At 39.6% G+C, this 20,831-nt stretch overlaps 1 protein-coding gene across 3 annotated transcripts in view; it reads left to right on the top strand.

The window, feature by feature from the left end:
* The window catches only part of NCAPD3 (non-SMC condensin II complex subunit D3), a 71,432-nt gene that overhangs the window by 5,810 nt on the left and 44,791 nt on the right, over nt 1–20,831 (top strand). For 2 of the 3 annotated variants that reach the window (XM_034934089.3, XM_008973261.4), the window contains exons 4-14: nt 2,319–2,481; nt 8,956–9,140; nt 9,928–10,092; nt 10,199–10,260; nt 10,455–10,542; nt 12,676–12,809; nt 14,433–14,505; nt 15,232–15,357; nt 15,497–15,749; nt 16,205–16,261; nt 16,498–16,587. In XM_034934089.3, coding sequence (XP_034789980.3) covers nt 2,319–2,481; nt 8,956–9,140; nt 9,928–10,092; nt 10,199–10,260; nt 10,455–10,542; nt 12,676–12,809; nt 14,433–14,505; nt 15,232–15,357; nt 15,497–15,749; nt 16,205–16,261; nt 16,498–16,587 — 1,396 coding nt within the window. The remainder of the gene's footprint in view (nt 1–2,318; nt 2,482–8,955; nt 9,141–9,927; nt 10,093–10,198; nt 10,261–10,454; nt 10,543–12,675; nt 12,810–14,432; nt 14,506–15,231; nt 15,358–15,496; nt 15,750–16,204; nt 16,262–16,497; nt 16,588–20,831) is intronic. The other variant, XM_055095124.2, reaches the window with a different exon arrangement.

Genomic DNA, 20,831 nt, shown 5'->3' with positions numbered 1-20,831 from the left:
TAGCCAGAGTAGGTCTAGCAGCCACATGCAGTTGCAGGGGGTGGAGAGCTCAGTGCCACTGTGCATTTGGGCGCCTGGAAATATTCTACGAACCACACTGTGAAAAATGCTCCACGAGAGGTGCGGATTTGTTGCATAGGGTGTGGAAAAGGGAGCATGGTAGGGTTGGGAAAGTTCCAGAAAGAAAGTGGCCAGCAGCGAATCTTCACAGATGACTAGCAGAAGCTTGGGTTGTAAGGCAGTCCTAGTGAAGGAGCCACCCAATGGGAACACTTCAGGAAGTGTCAAGAGGCATACAGAAAAAGTGTGGTGGGACGGGACGGTAAGGTAGAGTAAGGGTAGGTCACGGGTAGCTTTATGTGAGGTTCAGCAGTGGAGTTTGAACATGTTTGGTAGGGTGTGTATGAGATTTTGTTCTAAGCGTCCTGCATGTATTAACTCATTTAATCCTCAAGCAGCCTGTGTGAAAGAGGTTACAGTGGGCAATAGATAGGTAACATGAATAGATCTGTTTTCAGCAGACGTTCTTGACAGTAGGTGGACTGAAGTGGGAAAAATTGTGTGCAGGGAGAGCCCTTGGGAGACTGTATTGGTGATCCAGGTGTTATGAGTAATAATGGCATGATCCGGAGTTACAATTTTGGGAACTGGAAAGGAAGACTAAAAACTAGGGACATTTTTGGAATTAGAATTAATAGGGCCTTGTGAACTAGGAAGCCCTTTTGAGATATCTTAAAAACATGGTGTGAAGTGCTAAACTGACTGGGCATAGGGAATTAGAGAAAGAAAGAAGTCAGTGATCCCCAGGGTTTCAAAACTAGGAAGATGATGATATTGTTAACCAAGGTGGGGAATAAGGGAAAAAGAGCAAGGTCAAATGGAGAAACAGTTCTGTTTAGACTTCTGAACTTGAGATTATGTCAGGAGATCCTTGGGAAGTTTAACAGGTAGTAGAAATGTGAGACCAGGAGAGAGAGGAGAGTTCTTTAAATTGAGGTATGGGTTGAAGCACAGTGGTGCATGAGATCACCGAGGGGGAGAAGCAGCCAGGACAGAAATGGAGAGCTGATTGGACGGGGTCTGCAGAGGAGCAGTCACATGTAGGGAGTGCAGGGTCACTGACACCCTGACTAGACAGCAGCCATGGGATCACATGGGGCCAAGGTGACCCCATACGCAGAGCCCTGGTGAGCAGATGGTTTAGGGTGATCGATCACCCTGGTGTGTGAAGTGGAGGTGCAGGTGGCATTAGGAATTAGGATGTGACACTGTAAAGTTAGGAGATGATTTCTTTCCCCCCCCCCTTTTTTTTTTTTTTGAGACCAGGGTCTTGCTCTGTCACCCAGGCTGGAATGCAGTGGCACAGTCACAGCTTACTGCAGCCTCAACTTATTGGGCTCACATGAGCCTCCCACCTCACCCTCCTGAGTAGCTGGGACTACAGGTGTGTGCCACCACGCCCAGCTAATTTTTTATTTTTTGTGGAGACAAGGTCTTGCTTTGTTGCCCTGGCTGTTCTCAAACTCCTGGGCTCAAGCAGTCCTCCTGCCCTGGCCTCTCAAAGTGCTGGGATTACAGGCATGAGCCATTGTGCCCAGTGGAGATGATTTCTCCCATAAGTTTTTTAGTTAAGGAAAGGAGAGTGCTCTGCTCACTTGAATTTTGTGGGCCTTTTTTTGTTATGATACTCAAGGATAAACCATATTTAGTTCCTGCTATGTTTAGGTTATTAAAATAACCCATTTCTTCTTCATGTGTTTAGTAGGAGAAGACATGGAATGAAGATAGAATTAATACAATTGTGGTTTTTTTTCTAGGGTTTATCTCCTTTACCTGGGCCATTTCTGAGATCTCTTTCATTTCCTGCTCCCATTGCCTTCAATCTGCAGAACATTTAAATAAAGGGCTCTGATTTCCTCAGTTAGTAATTATTGGTAAAGGAATTTGAGTTCCTTTTAATATAAATAGAGGGATAACTTTCCTGAATAATCACTAATATATGGTGTCCCAAAAGTCTTAGTGTAGTTTTAAGCTATAATTTCTGAAGTATATATGCTACAAACTTAACAAAAAATTCTTTTGAAAGTTTAATTATTTAAATATGTTATATACATATTTATCTTTGTAATTTTGGATAATATACCTTTAATTTTGATATTTTGTTTCAGTCCCTTTGAAGATGGTAAACATTTAGCAATAGGAGCCAGGCTACTCTATTCCTCTTTTTGTAAGGCACCAAGAACTTACAAAAATCAAATAATAGGAAATGTTTCCATTTCTCTAATGACTGGCTTTTGTGATTTGCGGTCTCCCCACAGAGTATCTGGACCTTCTTCATTGAGAACAATGTTTCCCATAGTACACTGGTGGCATTGTTCTTTCATTTTGTTCAAATAGTTCATAAGAAGAATGTCAGTGTACAGTATCGAGAATATGGCCTTCATGCCGCTGGGCTTTACTTTTTGCTACTAGAAGTACCAGGTATGTAGACCTGATATGATAGGATAAATCTGTCATTTTTTTCTTTCTACAGTTTTCAATTCTTATACTTTGTTTCTTGTTTCTTCACTTATAAATGGGGCAGTGCTAACCCATGGCAGAGAGTTGTTCCGAGGAGCAAGTCTCTAAAGTACATGGCATGTTATAGGTCTTGGAAAACCTTCCACCTTTTTCTTTTTCATCCGAAGTTATGCTATCTATAAACTAATAAAAATAGTCTGAGAAGGAGTGCAAGAGTTCCACGCCCACCCTCCACCACCGCCGTCTAAAATTCTGATATTGCCCTTTCTTCTCATGATTGCTTGTCTAGACTGAGAAATACTGCTGTGGGGAGTCATTGCTTTTTACCTCTCCGATGTTGGTATTGAAAAATAGATTAAAACCATTCTAATCAAGAAAGCAGGAAAGCAGCTAGTAATACTTGAAGGAGAGCACTGACCAGGAGTCTGTTTTCGAGCACTGTTTTACTTGATTGTCAGAGCACTGAGGAGGCTGTTCCTCCTATGACAGTGAAATCCATTCTCTTCCCTACTCCAAACACAGGGTGAGAGAGAGTGGAACATAGAGATTGAGTCAGATAACCTGAAGTTCATATGGAAAAGAGAATGGCAAGATCAGTCACCTTGCTGCTTATCTTTGTTTAATTACAAATGTTTAGCAAAGGATTTATTCCATGTGATCTGGGAATGGGCAAAAAGGTATTATATTTAAAGCCCTGAACATTGATTTGTGTTATTGTTAATGCTCCCATAATGACTTTGGAAATGAGTAAGTTCCTAAAGGATTTTGTTGCTAAGCAGTGTCTCGGTTGTAACTAGGCCCTCTCTCAAAAAAGTAGTGGTTTTAGAAACCCAGTTTCACTCTCCTCTTGCCAGATGCAGTTTCTTCTGATTAAGGTTGAGATTTATGCCAGAGCAAAGAGGTGGCTGTTACTAATTGCGTGGGCCACTTGCAGCTTTCCAGCAAGCCATATTCCTGCCAGTTACCTTCTGTTTTTAAATGTTTCGGGTTTATGATTGGGATGCTGTCGATACTTAATATTCGATCACAGTATATTCTTCTTTTTCAAGATCGTTTTGGTTGTTCTGCCTCCCTTGCATTTCCATGTGAATTTTAGGATCTGTACGTGAATTTCTGCAACAATAAAAAAGCCAGCTGCGGTTTTGACAGGGATTGCATTGAAACTGTAGATGAGTTTGTGAAGTATTGCCAATTTAACAACATTAGGTCTTCTAATCCCTAGCTGCAGGATGTCTTTCCATTTATTGTAGATCTTCTTTAATTTGTTTCAATAATGCTCTATAATTTTTGGTGCGCAACTCTTGCATCTCCTCTTTAAAATTTATTCTTAAGTGTTATTTTCAATGCTAGTGTAAATGAAATTGTTTTCTTAATTTTATTTTGGTTTATTAGTACTGTATAGAAGCAAAATTGATTTTGATTATTGATCTTGTATCCTAGAACCTTGCCAAACTCATTTGTTGGTTCCAACGGGGTTTTCTTTGTGTAAGATCATGTCATCTGTGAATAGACACAGGTTTACTTCTTTCTTTCTAGTCTGGGTTCTTTCTATTTATTTTTCTTACCTATTTGCCCTGGCTAGAACCTCCAGTACAATGTTGAATAGAAGGGGAGCGTGGGGATCCTTGTCTATTCCTGATCTTAAGGGGAAAGCATCCAGTCTTGCCTTTAGGTATGATGTTACCTGTGGGTTTCTCAGGATGGCCCTTATTAAGTTATTATTCCTAGTTTACTGAGTGTTTCATTATGAAAGGCTGTTGGATTTTGTCATTTGCTTTTCTGCACTTGTGAAGTGCTCATGTGGTTTTTGTTTCTTATTCTAATATAGTATATTACATTGGTTGATTTTCACATATTAAACCAATTTTGTATGACCTTGGTCATGGTGTATAATCCTTTTTATATGTTGTCAGAGTGTTTGCTAATATTTTGTTGAAGGTTTTTCTGTCTATATTCATAAGGGATATTCTTTTTTTGAGATATTTTTGTCTGGTTTGGGTATCTGGGTATCTTGGTAATACCATTTTCATAGAATAAGTTACATAGTATTCCCTTCTCTTCTGTATTTTGGAAGATTTTGGGTTTTCTTTTTTCTTCAGATGTTTGGTAGAACCCACTAGTGAAGTCATCTGGGCCTGGAGTTTTTTGAAAGAAGTTTATGTTTGTAGAATTTCTAGTGATCTCCTCTCATGCCTGATGTTGGTGATTTGTATTTTGTTTTTTCTTGATCAATCTAGATCGAGATTTATTCATTTTACTGTTCATTTTGGAGGACCCCCTTTTGATGTCATTAATTAAATTCTATTGTTTGTCCCTTTCTTGTTTCATTGATTTCTGGTCTTATGTCTACGATTTCCTTTCTTCTTACTTTGGGTTTAATTTGCTCTTATTCTGACTTTTTAAGGTAGATGCTTAGATCTTTGTTCTCACATGCATTTCTTTGTTTCTAATACAAGTATTTAATACTATAAATGTCCCTCCAGGTACAGCTTCATCTGCATCCCACAAATTTCGATGATATGTTTTTACTGTTGTGCAGGCCAAAGTGATTTTCTAATTTTTCTTGTCATTACTTACATCTCTGAGTTGTTTAGTAAATTGAGTTTGTTTTCCAAATATTTGAACTTTCCTGAAATCTTACTGTAATTGAGTTTTAATTGGTGGGATCAGAGAACATACTTCATATGATTATGATACTTCTAAATTATGTAGTTGTGCCTTTTTTTTAATGGACTTAGAGTCTAATTCGGTGAATCTTCCATTTGCACTTTAACAGAATGTGTACCTTGCCTTTGTTGGATCTAGTATTCTGTAAATGTCAGTTAGGTCAAGTTGGTTACAAATGTTATTCAAGACTTACATATGCTTCCTGATGTTCTGTTTATTTGTTCTATCTGTTATTGAGAGAGGAATGTTGGAATCTCTAAGAATAATTATCAGTTTATCTATTTCTCCTCTCAGTTCTTTTAACTTAAGATATTGTGAAAGTCTGACGGATACAGATGTATTTATGATTGTCATGTCTTCCTGATGGATTGGTCCTTTTAGTATTATGTTATGTCCTTGTTTGTCTGGTTATATTCCTTGTCTTGAAGTCTACTTTGTCTAATATTAAGATAGCCACTATAGTTATCTTAAGATTTGTCCTTGGTTGGTACATCATTTCTCATGCTTTTATTTGTAACCTATCCATTTGTTTATATTTAAAGGTTTTCTTGTAGACTGCCTGTCATGTGGTCATGGCTTTTCTTTTTCTTTTTTTTTTTTTTTTAAGAGAGACGAGGCCACACACGGTGGCTCACACCTGTAATCCCAGCACTTTGGGAGGCTGAGGCGGGCGGATCACTTGAAGTCAGGCATTTAAGACCAGCCTGGCCAACATGGTGAAATCCCGTCTCTACTGAAAATACAAAAATTAGCCGGACATGGTAACACGTCTGTAATCCCAGTTACTCGGGAGGCTGAGGCAGGAGAATCGCTTGAACCCAGGCAGCAGAGGTTGCAGTGAGTTGAGATCGTGCCACTGCACTCCAGCCTGGGTGACAGTGAGACTCTGTCTCAGAAAAAAAAAAAGAGAGGTCCAGGGTCTCACTCTGTCACCCAGGCTGGAGTGCAGTGGCAATCATAGCTCACTTTAACCTTGAACTCCTGGGCTCCTCAGCCTCCAGAATAGCTGGAACTACAAGCGTGAGTCACCATGACAAGCTAATTATTATTACTTTATTTTATTTTTGTAGAGACAGGGTCTCGCTATGTTGTTGCCCAGGCTGGTCGCAATCTCTTGGCCTCAAGTGATCCTCCTGCTTCAGCCTCCCAAAGGGCTGGGATTGTAAGCATGAGCCCTCACACCCAGCCCATTTGGTCATGCTTCTTTCTGACAATGTTTGCTTTTATATCAGAATGTTTAAATTGTTTAGCTGATTACATTTAGAGTAATTATCAATGTAGCTGGGTTTCTGCCATTTTTCTATTTTCAATTTCTTTAAACCTGTTTTTTGCTCAATTTTTTCCTCTTCCTGCCTTGTTTTGGATTTTAGTATCCCTTGTCTCTTTTGGTGTATTAGCTATACTCTTTTGCATGTATGTGTATGTTTTATGTGCTTGCTTTGTGTATGCAGTAGGCACTTCTCACAGTTTATCTTCAGATAATATTCTCCCAATTTATATATGATGTAAGAACAACCTTAAAACAGTGTATTTTCCTAGGTTGGGTGAGGTGGCTCATGCCTGTAATCCCAGCACTTTGGGAGGCTGCTGCCGGCAGGTCACTTGACGTCAGGAGTTCTAGACCAGCCTGGCCAACATGGTGAAACCCATCTGTACCAAAAAAGAAAAAAAAAAAATGAAAATTAGCCCAATGTGGTAACGCATGCTACTCAGGAGGCTGAGGCAGGAGAACCACTTGAACCCAGGAGGTAGAGGTTGCAGTGAGCCGAGATCCACGCCACTGTACTTCAGCCTGGGCGACAGATCCAGACTCCAGTGGAACACACACACACACACACACACACACACACCCAACAACAAAAAGTATATTTTCCTTTCTCCTCTCCTCTTGTGTGTTATTTTTTCTACATGTTATAAAGCCTACATTTCATTAATGCTTATTTATCTTTTATAGAATTTTTTAGAAACAAGATAAACAGCTTTTATATTTGAAAGATTGATCTCCTATAATTTTCCTTCTGCCTGAAGAACTTTTTATTTTTAAACATTTAGTGCAGGTCTGCAAGCCATAAACCCTCTCAGGTTTTGATTGTGTGAAATATCTTTATTTCACCTTCAAGAATCTTTTTGCTGAATATAAAATTCTGAGTTAACTTTTTTTTGCTTTTTGGTGGGATTATCTATGCTTTGTTGTGATTGCCTCTGTGCTTATTGCGATTGGGTTCATTGAGCTTCTTGGATCTGTGGACTTATCGTTTCAACAAACTTGGAAAGTTTTTAGTGACTTTTTCTCCAAATGTTGTCTTCCTTCCCCTTTTTTGGGACTTCAGTCACTCCTGTGTTAGACTGCACGATGTTCTCCCATGGGTCACTGAGTCTTTATTAGCTTTTTGGTTTCTACGCTCCTGCTGTATCTTCAAGTTCACTTATCTTTGTTTCAGTAATAACCAAGCCACTATTAAGCCCATCTAGTGAATGTTTCTTTTTCAGATCAAGGAAGTTCTGTTTGCTTCTTTAAAATTTTTTTTTTTCACTTCTCTCCTCATGATAATGTTTTACTTTTAATTCTTGAGCTGCTTTAAGGTTGTTGTCAGCTGGTTCCATTATCTCTGTCATTTCCTGGGCTGTTTTTATTGACTGATTTTTCTTATGGGGCACATTTTCCTGCTTTTTAGCACTCCCTGTAATTTTTTTACTGGATGCTGGACCTTTGTTGTTGTTTTTTTTCCCCCTGTATTTTTTGTAAAGACAGGGTTTTGCTGTGTTGCTCAGACTGGTCTCAAACTCCTGGACTCAAGTGATCTGCCCACCTCAGCCTCCCAAAGTGTTGGGATTACAGGCATGAGCCACTGCCCTTAGCCAGGATGTTGGGCATTTGGAATGTTGTTGAGTGTCTGGATTTTGTTGTTTTCCTTTAAATACTATTGAAGTATGTTTTGATAGGCAGCTATTGGTGGATTAACTTGATCCTTTTGAGGCTTGTTTTAAAGCTTTATTAGGGCTGATGTAAAGTAGCCTTTATGCTATATCGGGTTTAGCCCTACTGTTAAGGTGTGTTTGTTCTGAGGTCTCTACTGAATGCTCTAGGTGTTTAACAAGATCGCTCCACTCTGGCTGGCCACAACGCAAATGTATCTGAGCCTTGTGTGAGTTGTGAAAATAATTCATCTTCTTGCTCCTTGGAAATACTTCTTTGCTCTCTGTCTTAGAATTTTACCCTGTGCATGTGTAGCTTATGTTCAGCCCTGGGCCGATTTCTAGAACTCTTTTTCTGTGTAGGTTCTTCTGTTCTATAAATTCCATCTACCCTGTCTTTCTGACTCTGCTTTTTCAACATAGTAAGACCATTATAATTTGTGTGGATTTACCATTTCTCTGCCGTTGTCCAGAAATTCCCTCTGGATACAATACTGGGGCAACTTGAGGGTTTACCTCTGTTTCCCTTTTTTCAGGGATTGCCCTTCTTATGCTGCCTGGTGCCCAGTGAAATTGTTACTTTATAAATTTTTGCCCAGTTTTCTAGTCGTTAACAAGTGTAAAGCCAGTTCCTCTGTCCTGGCCAGATTTGGAAATCTTGTTATTTACCTCTGGTGCAGCGCTGTCTCCTCTACTAAGGCTGACGTTGCAAATGGTACTCTTGCTACAGGTTCATTGTTATTCACAGTCATGAAAAGCCTGTGTTTTGCTTTGTAACTTTTCATCTGATGTTATAGATATATTTCAAGACAATTAAATCTAACTTGCTTACTCTTTATTCCTCATGAATAGGCAGTGTAGCCAATCAAGTATTCCACCCAGTGATGTTTGACAAATGCATTCAGACTCTAAAGAAGAGCTGGCCCCAGGAATCTAACTTGAATCGGAAAAGAAAGAAAGAACAGCCTAAGAGCTCTCAGGCTAACCCCGGGAGGCATAGAAAAAGGGGAAAGCCACCCAGGAGAGAAGATATTGAGGTAAGAAGTAAGTCGAGTATAAAACATACATACCAACACACGATTTGCTTTATTTAAGGATTGACTTTATACTAAACATGGTTTCAGGCATCATGATTATAGGCAAATGGTCCTAAACCATCATAAGCTATCCAATACTGCTTTGTGTCTTGGGCTTCATATAATTTTTCTTTCTTTCTTTCTTTCTTTCTTTTTTCTTTTTCTTTTTGAGACAGAGTCTTGCTGTGTCGCCCAGGTTGGAGTGCAGTGGTGCAGTCTCAGCTCACTGCAACCTCCGCCTCATGGGTTCAAGTGATTCTCCTGCTGCAGCCTCCCGAGTAGCTGGGGCTACAGGCATGCACCACCACACTCAGCCAATTTTTGCATTTTTTTGTAGAGATGGGGTTTCACCATGTTGGCCAGGCTGGTCTCGAACTCCTGGCCTCAAGTGATCCACTCACCTTGGCCTCCCGCTGGGGTTACAGGCACGAGCGACAACACCCAGCCTAATTCCATATTCTTATGTGACACGGTAGAATGACAGAAGTTCATAGACAGCAAAAATTCTGAAAAAAAGGATTCCTCATTGACACAAAACTAGAAACTACTGTAGCGGTCATCTAGTCCAGTGATTTACTGTTGTGGCCAAGGAGACTTAGAACAGTCATGCAACCTGGTCAAAGTCATATCACCTCAACGTCAGCTCCTGCCTGGAGTTTTATCTGGGCTTGGTTTGGGTAAATTGAAAACCATGGGACAAAGTGTTTGGCATTTATTACAGTCACCTGTACATTTCTTCATAATCTAGATGGATGAAATTATAGAAGAACAAGAAGATGAGAACATTTGTTTTTCTGCCCGGGACCTTTCTCAAATTCGAAATGCCATCTTTCACCTTTTAAAGAATTTTTTAAGGCTTCTGCCAAAGTTTTCCTTGAAAGAAAAGCCACAATGTGTACAGAATTGTATAGAGGTAAGTGAAAATTCCAGGAACCTTAGGGCAACTTCAAAGGATTAGACTATGGCTAATACTTGATCAGTAGAAAAAATCAGGCCTTTTCTTCATATCTGTTTTCTAGGTCTTTGTTTCATTAACTAATTTTGAGCCAGTTCTTCATGAATGTCATGTTACACAAGCCAGGTGAGCCATTAAATCTTCCAGTGCTACAGTTTAAGTAAGTGTACCAATTTTTGCTCCAGCAGAAATGGAAATACCATTTTATCCCAATTGGCACACAGGTAGAATTTATTCATTTAAACATGGCTTGTAGGACTAAGAAATATTCCAAGTAAAATCATATCCATTAACTAATATTTCATCTTTTTTTTTTTTAGAGATCTTAACCAAGCAAAATACATACCAGAACTGGCTTATTATGGATTGTATTTGCTGTGCTCTCCCATTCATGGAGAAGGAGATAAGGTAAAGGAGATGAGAACCTAATTTGGTTACTAGTTGAATCGAAGGCACATGAACCATATGATGGAAATATGTTAAAAGCATTTGATATAATGCCATTTCAATTTACTAGCTCATTTTCATGACCTTATATTATTTGCATAATAAAAAGTATCACTATTTCTATTTGCTCTCTGTTCTTTATTGCCAACTTTATATCTGAATACTTGGTGGCTGCAGCAAATTATTGTTAGGCTCCAGTTAGAAAAAATGGTTCTGCTGTGAATGAAATAGGAGGAACAGATAAACTGCTGAACAGTTACTTCTATAGGAAGAGATGAGCTGCTGAACACTTACTTCTATAGGAATATTTCCCAAATCATTTTAAAAAGTAGAATAGTCAGAGAATTTTCAAGTTTCCCTTGGCAATTCATGTGCGCTTCAGTATTTCTATTGGTAGTTGTATTATTTGTGTTGATATGCTACGGAAATTTTGTAGGTTGTCACCCGTGGTCAGCATGGATACCTGGGTTTTTCCTCCAGGTTACCTGAACGCCACTACTACCAGAAACTTTGCAGTTAGAGTTAGTTGCGCATGATGCTGTTACTAAACTTAGATGTCTTAAATGAAACAATAAGATTTTGCAAAAAAATGTGTTGGACCAAGGTCATGTGGCTTTTGGTATCTGCGACGCGTTACCTTGCAGAGGCAGTGACCTGGTTACGAAGATGTTTTTGGGGATGCTTGGGGGGTTCCGCACATCTGTGTTTGCTTTCTGACTTCACCACTTACTAGCTGTGGGTCCTTGAATGAGCCATTCACCCTGGCTAAAGCGTTAGATTTCACTTATGGACAAAAAGGACCAAAGTCTACCTTCCCTATCGATTTGTCATAGGATTAAATGAAGTTGAGCAGGCCGCCTACCGAGCACAATGCCTGTTGTTTAGAAACATTCGGTATTTTATAAGTTTAGTATCTTTATCACTTCTGTGTGCTTGAAATATGAATGTGATAACATTTACAGTAATGTTTTTAATTCGCATGCCCTTTTAAATATTTTAAACAATAACATAGGTGGGAAAATTCATCCCTTTAGGTCTACTGTGTCTCTGAAGATGGTTTTTTTTGTTGTTGTTGTTGTTGTTTTGAGACGCAGTCTCGCTCTGTCACCAGGCTGGAGTGCAGTGGCATGATCTCGGCTCACTGCAACCTCAGCCTCCCAGGTTCAAGCGATTCTCCTGCCTCAGCCCCCATAGTGGCTGGGACTACAGGTGCGCGCCACCATGCCCAGCTAATTTTTGTATTTTTAGAGATGGGGTTTCACCATGTTGGCTAGGATGGTCTTGATCTCTTGACCTCGTGATCCACCCTCCTTGGTTTCCCAAAGTGCTGGAATTACAGGCGTGAGCCACTGCGCCCAGTCAGTATTTTTTTTTAATTGTGAAAGTATTGACTTGATGTCAGGCAATGTTGGTTTTTAGCCTTATCGTTAATTATTTGATCTTGGACAGCTCACCTTTGGAGCTTTTTTTAATTATCTGTGAAGTGGAAATTATACATGTCCTGCTTACATTATGGAATTGTTATAAGGTTTAAAATTAAATGTATATTTTATATATATATAGTAAAATCTAGCTATGTAGATGAAAGTGCTTAATGCAATACCTACCACTTACTTGGTTTTCAGTAAATGTTTTATTTATTGGATGAATAAATTAATTAGTGACTATGTTATATGAGATAATATGTTGGAAAGTGCTTTGTAAACTGGAGGCAAAAAGCAGGTGTAAAGTATCGTTCTTTCCCCTTTTGAATAAGGGAACATTAGTAGCATTCTTTGCCATATGTAAATGACAGTTAATTCCCTATTTGTCCTAAATTCTGGGTTATGATATGCAAAGGGTGGGGAGAGAAACTAGGTATTGTTTTTATCAGACAAATCATCTGTCAGCCATTCTTTCACACTGTTTACATTGTGCATTTATTGTATCCCTGCTCATTGTTTAAGAAATATATCCCTAGTGTTCAGCCAGCAATTATGCCAGCCTGACCTACCTTCAGATGGCTTGAAATGGTTTACTACAGTCTGCGTCACTATGTCTGGGACCCTTGTGTTCTCCATCCGATCTTAAATTGAATTTTCTTTTCTCTTCTAGGTTATCAGTTGTGTTTTCCATCAAATGCTCAGTGTAATATTAATGTTAGAAGTTGGTGAAGGATCCCATCGTGCCCCCCTTGCTGTTACCTCCCAAGTCATCAACTGTAGAAACCAGGCGGTCCAGTTTATCAGGTGAAGCACACAAATCGTGAATTTTCACCCTGTCAGTCTCCCTCAGTACTCTGGGCCCTGGACTAAGATTTCTGATACATGTAGACTTAAAATTTCTGGCCTGATGGTGGTTTTTGGGGTGAAAACCAAGCACTTCGTAGCTAATGTGCTTTATGTGTCTGGGTCTCTGTTGGTAGGCTCCCAGCTGGGGCACCGTTAAAGAGATAGGAATCTGCAGAACACGGGCCAGCGCCAGCCTCCAGCTTGTTTGCGCTCAATCTGTGGGTCAGCCTCAGAGAGAGGATGGTGGCCTCTCCTTTCCCTTGTCTGCTTCATTGCAGCCAGTCCACCTCTTTCCCTTTTCTGTTGCTCTCTACTTTGCAGCTCTTTGCTTTTGTTCTTTGCCACTTTCTTCTTGTTTCTTCGCACTTTTCTATTCCTTTCCCTCTGTAGAAATGACTTGAAGGAAAGAATTGAGTTGCTTTTTACCTCCGTAGCAATAAGTGTTAGACTACTTTTCCTCTCATGGGTCACTCAGCTTCACTTAAAAACTCTCATGCCTTAGTTTCACTGGCAAGGACATGTTTGCTGCGTCATTGGCTTTTCCTTCCCTCCTTCACTGATTTTTGGCGTGCAGCGTGGAGGTGGTGCCGAGACATGGTGTGCATGTGCAAGTGTGTGCATGCCTTGGGTGTGCACAGTGTGCAGGGTAGTTGGAGACATGGGGTATGGATGACGTCATCTTGTGACTGAGCAAATGTCTCTCACTAAGGACTTTTTAAAACATTAAGTAACTAAAATGTTTTAAGTGAAAACACGATCATTTCTTTTTTTCCATGAGAGTTTCTCATATGCCAGTCGCAATAGTCTTCATGTAATGTTACAGATAAACATCACTAAAAATGGATCAAGTCTGGGCATTGTAGAAATTTCTTCTTGAGGCCGGGCGCGGTGGCACATGCCTGTAATCCCAGCACTTTGGGAGGCCGAGGCGGGCGGATCACCTGAGGTCAGGAGTTGAAGACCAGCCTGGACAACATGGTGCAACCCTGTCTCTACTAAAAAATACAGAAACTAGGCGTGGTGGCGGGCACCTGTAATCCCAGCTACTCAGGAGGCTGAGGCAGGAGAAACTCTTGAAGCCGGTGGGGGAAGTTGCAGTGAGCCGAGATCACACCATTGCGCTCCAGCCTGAGCGACAAGAGCAAAACTCCATCTCCAAAAAAAAAAAAAGAAATTTCTTATTGGGTTAAAGTTTGGAGAAGTAATGTTACTAATGCATTTCACTGAGCTACCATGAGGTGGTACTGTGTCTTAGTCAATTTTTATATTTATCCCCAAAGGATATATTTTACATCTTCATATGAAATTTAGTAAGTAGTCAAAAGAATTGTATGAAGATTACATTTTTGTTCTTACCTGATGACTTAGCTACTCTGCAGCAGCTCTCAAAACTGCACGGGAACTACTTAACAGTTTTCTACGATGACATTTTATGTCTTCACTCTTCATTCTACTGAAACCACTCTTACAGCGTGAGGTAGAGTGTTTTAATAACTAGGATTTCTAAATATAGGAGTAGTGGTTTTTGGGGACAGTCGCTGACTGTATTGTGAACAGTAGATGTGTTTTTCTTTTACAAAGCGCCCTTGTGGATGAATTAAAGGAGAGTATATTCCCAGTCGTCCGTATCTTACTGCAGCACATCTGTGCCAAGGTACTGTTTGCCTTAGTAATAATAACATGGAAGTATATCGTGTGTGAAGATAAATGTGTGTGTGTGTGTGTGTGAGTGTGGGTATTTGTTCTTGGGAATGAGTGTGCATTGTTACTTAAAGTGGTTTTATTTAATGTTCACTAGATGGTCCCCTAGACAAAAGTGTTCTATAAAAAACAAAAAAACAAAAAAACTTTGTTTTGGAAAACTGTTGAACATACACACAGAAACAGGGAAAATAGGCTGGTGAACCACCACATACCCATCACCGAGTTCCACAGTTTTGTGTCACTTAAACCCCTACCCCACATCCCCCAACATGTGTATACTGGATTGTGTTTTGAAGCAAATTCCATCATATCCTTTCACGGTAATTCCTTAATATTATCAAACATCCAGTGTTCAAATTTCCATGATGATCTCTACATTTTTATAACCATTTAGACAAATGATTCTTAATTTGAACCTTATGAAACCTGGGGATCTAAAAACTCTCTGAAATTGTATACTAAATTTGTATGTGCATTTTTCTGGAGAGATGGTTTATAGATTGCCTTTAGATTAGTTTTCAAGTGTTCTAAAACCTAAAATTTATTAGTCATTTACGTAACATTTAAAGGTCATTGAACTAGTTGTACTCACTGACTTTCAACTTACATTACAGAATATGTTTCAGCCATCCTGCGGGTGGATATTGGTTGGTCAACTTCTCTTTTTGCTTTTCAGGTGGTAGATAAATCAGAGTATCGTACTTTTGCAGCCCAGTCCCTAGTCCAGCTGCTCAGTAAACTTCCTTGTGGGGAATACGCTATGTTCATTGCCTGGCTTTACAAATACTCCCGAAGTTCCAAGGTAGGAGATAGCTCTGCATAAAACCTTGGGTCCTTTTTAAACTCTTTTTAAAAGGGTCTCTTTTTCTAGGCCTGAATGAGGAGGGTTCTTTGGTTCTTACTCCTATCTGATGGCAGTTCTTATGATCTTGCTTTACCAGATCCCACACCGGGTTTTTACTCTTGATGTTGTCTTAGCTCTGTTAGAACTGCCTGAAAGAGAGGTGGATAACACCCTCTCCTTGGAGCATCAGAAGTTCTTAAAGCATAAGTTCCTGGTGCAGGAAATTATGTTTGATCGTTGCTTAGACAAGGCGCCTACTGTCCGCAGCAAGGCACTGTCCAGCTTTGCGCACTGTCTGGAGTTGACCGTTACCAGTGCGTCGGAGAGTATCCTGGAGCTCCTGATTAACAGTGAGTATGGCGACTGTTGGGACAGTAAACCGGTCTTGTGCTCATTGAGAAATAGACTGCAAGGGAATCGTTCTTTTCTGTGGCAAAAGTAATAGGTATGGCATGATCTATTTTTACTCTCAAAACCATTTTTAGTATATTTTCTTGCCAAATAACTTTTTAAATAGGCAAGCCTGATACATTTGTAAGGCCTTTTAAAAGTATTTCAGATGTTCATATCTGAGAGGTGACATTGGTGGCTACCTTTACTGTTGCTTTGCATTGGTGGGCATTGGTCGTATTAGGATGAATCTCCGTTTCAATGCATACCCAAGGAGAACGTTATCAGTTGTCAGCAATTTAGAATCTGTCTGCCTTGTCTTTGAGCCAAATTATCTTGATTTTGATTCCTCCGTGGATATTTACTCAGTTTATGATACTGACTTCTTCCTTCTTATCTTTCTTCTTGTTTTTAGGTCCTACGTTTTCTGTAATAGAGAGTCACCCTGGTACCTTACTGAGAAATTCATCAGGTAATGGATCAATACATTTTCAAATATTGAATGATTATCTTTTAAAAATTTGTGGAATATTTAAATTGTTTTTCTTACCTCCTTATTTACCTGCTTTAACACTGTACTTTTTTCATGAGAGAGGTTGAAATTCATTTCAGTAATAATGTTGTAACTTAAATGAGTAACATGCCCTGCTAATGTTATTAAAAGTATAACACATTTTTAGCTTAATGACTGTAATTTTTTTTTTAAAGCTTTTTCCTACCAAAGGCAGACAACTAACCGTACCGAACCCTCAGGGGAGATCAACATAGACAGCAGTGGTGAAACAGTTGGATCTGGAGGTATGTCAGATTTTATCACTGTCAGATAGGTAATACTGCTGGATTTCAGACAACCGTAAGTAGAGTCTAAAACCTTGGATTTTTTTTTTTTTTCTGATTGATTCACCCCTAAGAGTTGAAACAGCTGGCTGGGCGTGGTGACTCATGCCTGTAATCCCATAATCCCAGCACTTTGGGAGGCTGAGGCCTGCAGATCACTTGAGCCCAGGAGTTCAAGACCAGCCTGGGCAACACAGCAAGACCCCATCTCTTAAAAAATATATATAAAAATCAGCTGGGCGTGGTGGTGTGCCCCTGTGGTCCCAGCTACTCAGGAGGCTGAGGTGGGAGGATGGCTTGAGCCCAGGAGTTCCAGGCTACAGTGAGCTCTGATCATACCACTGTACTCCAGCCTGGGCGACAGTCTGTTTAAAAAATTAAAAAATGGAAATAACACTGCAGGGCAGTCTGCTTTTTTGTACCAGCTTAGTTACTAAATAGCTGCATGATCTAGGGGTATGCCTGTCGTTTTCCGGTTGTAACACCCTCCCATCTTTCCCAGACGACTGTTGGGAAAGTCTGTAGAAACAACATTTAAGAAAGTGATTTAAAGAGAGAGAGACACAGATAAGAGAGAGAAAGAGCATGTACGTAGAGGATTAATTACATAATTGGGTTTATTAATTTATTCAATAAACCTTGATCTGGTCCTTCCCAATGCGTTCCAGGCATTGGAGATGCACAAGTCTGTGAGACAGAGCTCCATCTCTTAAGGATCAGTGGAGAGACAGGTGCTTGTGCACACAAGTGTTCTCATATATACAATTGTACACACATGTATGCGGAACACTGAGATAGGTGCCGAGATGCACAGAAAGCGCCCTGAGGATGATTACATTACTGCTTTTATTATTCAGCCTAGAAGGTCAGCGTGAAATCGGGTTCGGGAGGCTAGATATTAGCATGTATTACTCCAATTCAGAGCGATAAGTACATTTATAATAAACAGGTTTTCTAAATGTGGTAGGAAAATGTACTCTGGAAAAACGCTGAATGTTTGTGTTGGCTCCAGACTTCGTCTAAACAGGTTACGGATTTACGGTGGCACAGACTTTTTCAAGCAATATCAAGTTGAGGTGATTTAATGATGCTTAAAAATTATGAAAGTTCGGGGACGCAAAGAGCCCATGTTTCCAGTGCATTGTTCATAAGCTGAAAGGACATATATTGTTGGCATTCATTGTACATTAAAAATTTTGTATAGTCACTTAGATGCACTTTGCTCTCTTTGCTTTTTCTTATTAAGGCAGAGTTCACACACCATAAAGTTCACCATGGAAAGTGTATAATGTTGTTTTAGTATAGTCACAAGATTGTACAGACTAATTCCAGAACATTCCATCAGCTGAAAAATAAACCCCATAGCCATTAGCAGTCACTCCCCATGCCCCTTTCCTCCTAACACTGGCAACCAGTAATTTTCTTTCCTTATAAAATTGCCTATTCTGGGCCAGGCGTGGTGGCTCACACCGGTAATCCTGGCACACTGGGAGGCCGAGACGGGAGGATCACGAGGTCAGGAGATCGAGACCATCCTGGCCAACATGGTGAAACCCCGTCTCTACTAAAATACAAAAAATTAGCTGGGCGTGGTGGCACACACCTGTAGTCCCAGCTATGAGGAGGCAGAGGCAGGAGAATCGCTTGAACCCAGGAGGTGGAGGTTGCAGTGAGCCGAGATTGCGCCACCGCACTCCAGCCTGGTGACAGAGCGAGACTCTGTCCAAAAAAAAAAAAATTGCCTATTCTGAACATTCCGCATAAATGCAGTCATGTACTGTGTTGACTTTTGTGTGTGACTTCTTTCACGTATAGCGTGTTTTCAAGGCTCATTCATGTTATAGCATCTATCAGTACTTCATTCCTTTTTGTGCTGAGTAATAGTCAGTTATAAGGATACACCACATTTTGTTTATGCATTCATCAGTTGATGAACATTTGGGTTGTTTTCACTTTTTGGCTATTGTGACTAATGCTGCTGTAAGTATTCTTGTATGAGTTTTTGTATAGATGTGTGGTTTCATTCCCTCTGAGTGTATACCTAGGAGGAGAACTGCTGGGTCATATGGTAACTCTATATTCAACATTTTGAGGAACCACCACACTTTTTCAAAGTGGCCACACCATTTTACAATCCTGCTAGCAACGTATGATAATCCTATTTCTCTGCATTCCTACCAACACTTGCCATGTCTGTCTTTTTTATTTTAGCCATCTTTGTGGGTATGAGGTGGTATCTGCTTGTGGTTTTGATTTACATTTCCCTAATGGCTAATGATGTTGAGTAAATTTTCATAGGCTTATTGGCCATATACATACGTTTTCTTTGGAGAAATGTCTATTCAAGCTCTTTGCCCATTTTTTAATTGGGTTATCTTTTATTTTTGAGTTGAAAGTTATTTTTATATATATACCTTATCAGATATATGATTTTTAAAGACTTGTCCCAGTCTGTGGGTTGTCTTTTCAAATGGTATTCTATGAGGCACAAAACATTTTAATTTTGATGAAGTCCAATTTATCTTTTTCTTTTTTTACTCGTGCTTTTGGTATCACATAGCTAAGAAATCGTTGTGTAATCCAAAGTCACAAAGATTTACTCCTGTCTTTTCTTCTAAGGGTTTTATAGTTTTAGCTCTCACATTTAGGTCTTTGATCAATTTTCAGTTAATTTTTGAATATGGTGTGATATAGGGGGTCCACCTTCACTCCTTTGCATGTGACTATCCAGTTGACATAGCACTGTTTCTTTTAGCCTGTTCCTTCACCTGTGAGTGTCTTGGCACCCTTGTAAAAAAATCACTTGACTGACTTGTATAAGCTCATGAGCTTATTTGTGTGCTCTATATTCTATATTAATGGAATTTTATTTCATTTATCTATATATCTGTCTTTATGTACCACATCGTGTTGATTGCCGTTGCGTTCTAGCGTAGGAGAGGGGAAATAACTTTTTCTTCAGTCCTCATGAGTTCTTCCTCGGGATGGATCCCCATAACAAGACAAACAAGTTTATTAACATGTCTAGTGCGTGTTATGCGGGAGAGATCTCAATGCAAAGTAACTGAGGGCTTAGAAGTCCACTTACGTAACACAAAACACCATATCCAAAAAATGCTGGCAGTACAGTACACTGGAGACTCTCTGTTGTCCCCTTTTGATGGGGTAGCTGACGGGGAGCTACTCTTGCTGCCCAGCATCGTGAGAGTGTATCATTCTGCACGTCACTAGCTAGGAAGTGAGCAGAATTCAAAACTCAAAGTATGGTTTGAATGTGCATCGCTGTCACATTATTGCAAAATCAGAAAATCCTAAGTCAGGGACTGCCTGTATGTGGGAGGAAAATAATGGAGTGAGTTTTGTGAATTGCTCTGGGCTGATAAGGGTCTAGAGACCCCGTGTGTAAAGGAGAATTTATATACTGCCCATAGGAAGAAAAGGGAAAGGATAGACAGAGCTTTTTCTCTGTTTGCTGCTGCTTGTTAATTGTCTGCTTTAACTGTCTTCCCAGAAATAATTTTTATGTCAGAGTCATATTTTGGTGTTAACACAGTGTCCTGTGATAGTCAATTTTAAATTAGGAAGTATGAGTTCTCCTCCTGTCCCTTTGTTCTTTTTTAAAATTAGTTTGGCTATTCTGGGTCCCTTGTATTTCCATATGAATTTTAAGATTAATTGCCAATTTCTGCAAGAAAAAAAAAAGCCATCTTGGATTTTGATAGGGATTGATCTGTACATCAGTTTGGGGAGTGTTGCCATGTTCGTTTGTTAATTCCTCTAATCCATGAACACCAGATGTCTTTTTATTTCTTTCGGTCTTTAATTTGTATCAGTGATGTTTTGTAGTTTTCAGTGAACAATTGTTGCTCTTTAAATTTTGTCCTGAGTGTTTTTATTCTTTTCAATAGTATTGCAAATTAAATTGCTCTCTTAATTTCATTTCTGAATTGTTCATTGCTAGTTTTTACAAATTATTTTTGATAATTGATCTTCTGTCCTGCAACCTTGCCAAACTCATTACGAGCTCTAATGATTGTTTTGTGGATTCCTTAGGATTTTCTTGATATAAGAACAAGTCATCTGTAAATAGAGGTAGTTCTACTTCTTCCTCTCCAATCTGGATATCTTTCATTTCTTTTTCTTACCTATTTGTTGACAGAAAGAGTCAAGCTCTGTAAAATATTTGAAGACATTTATTCTGAGCC

This window comes from Pan paniscus, chromosome 9, assembly GCF_029289425.2.
Source record: "Pan paniscus chromosome 9, NHGRI_mPanPan1-v2.0_pri, whole genome shotgun sequence".
NCBI lineage: Eukaryota > Metazoa > Chordata > Mammalia > Primates > Hominidae > Pan > Pan paniscus.
This window is presented reverse-complemented; position numbering and strand designations above follow the sequence as displayed.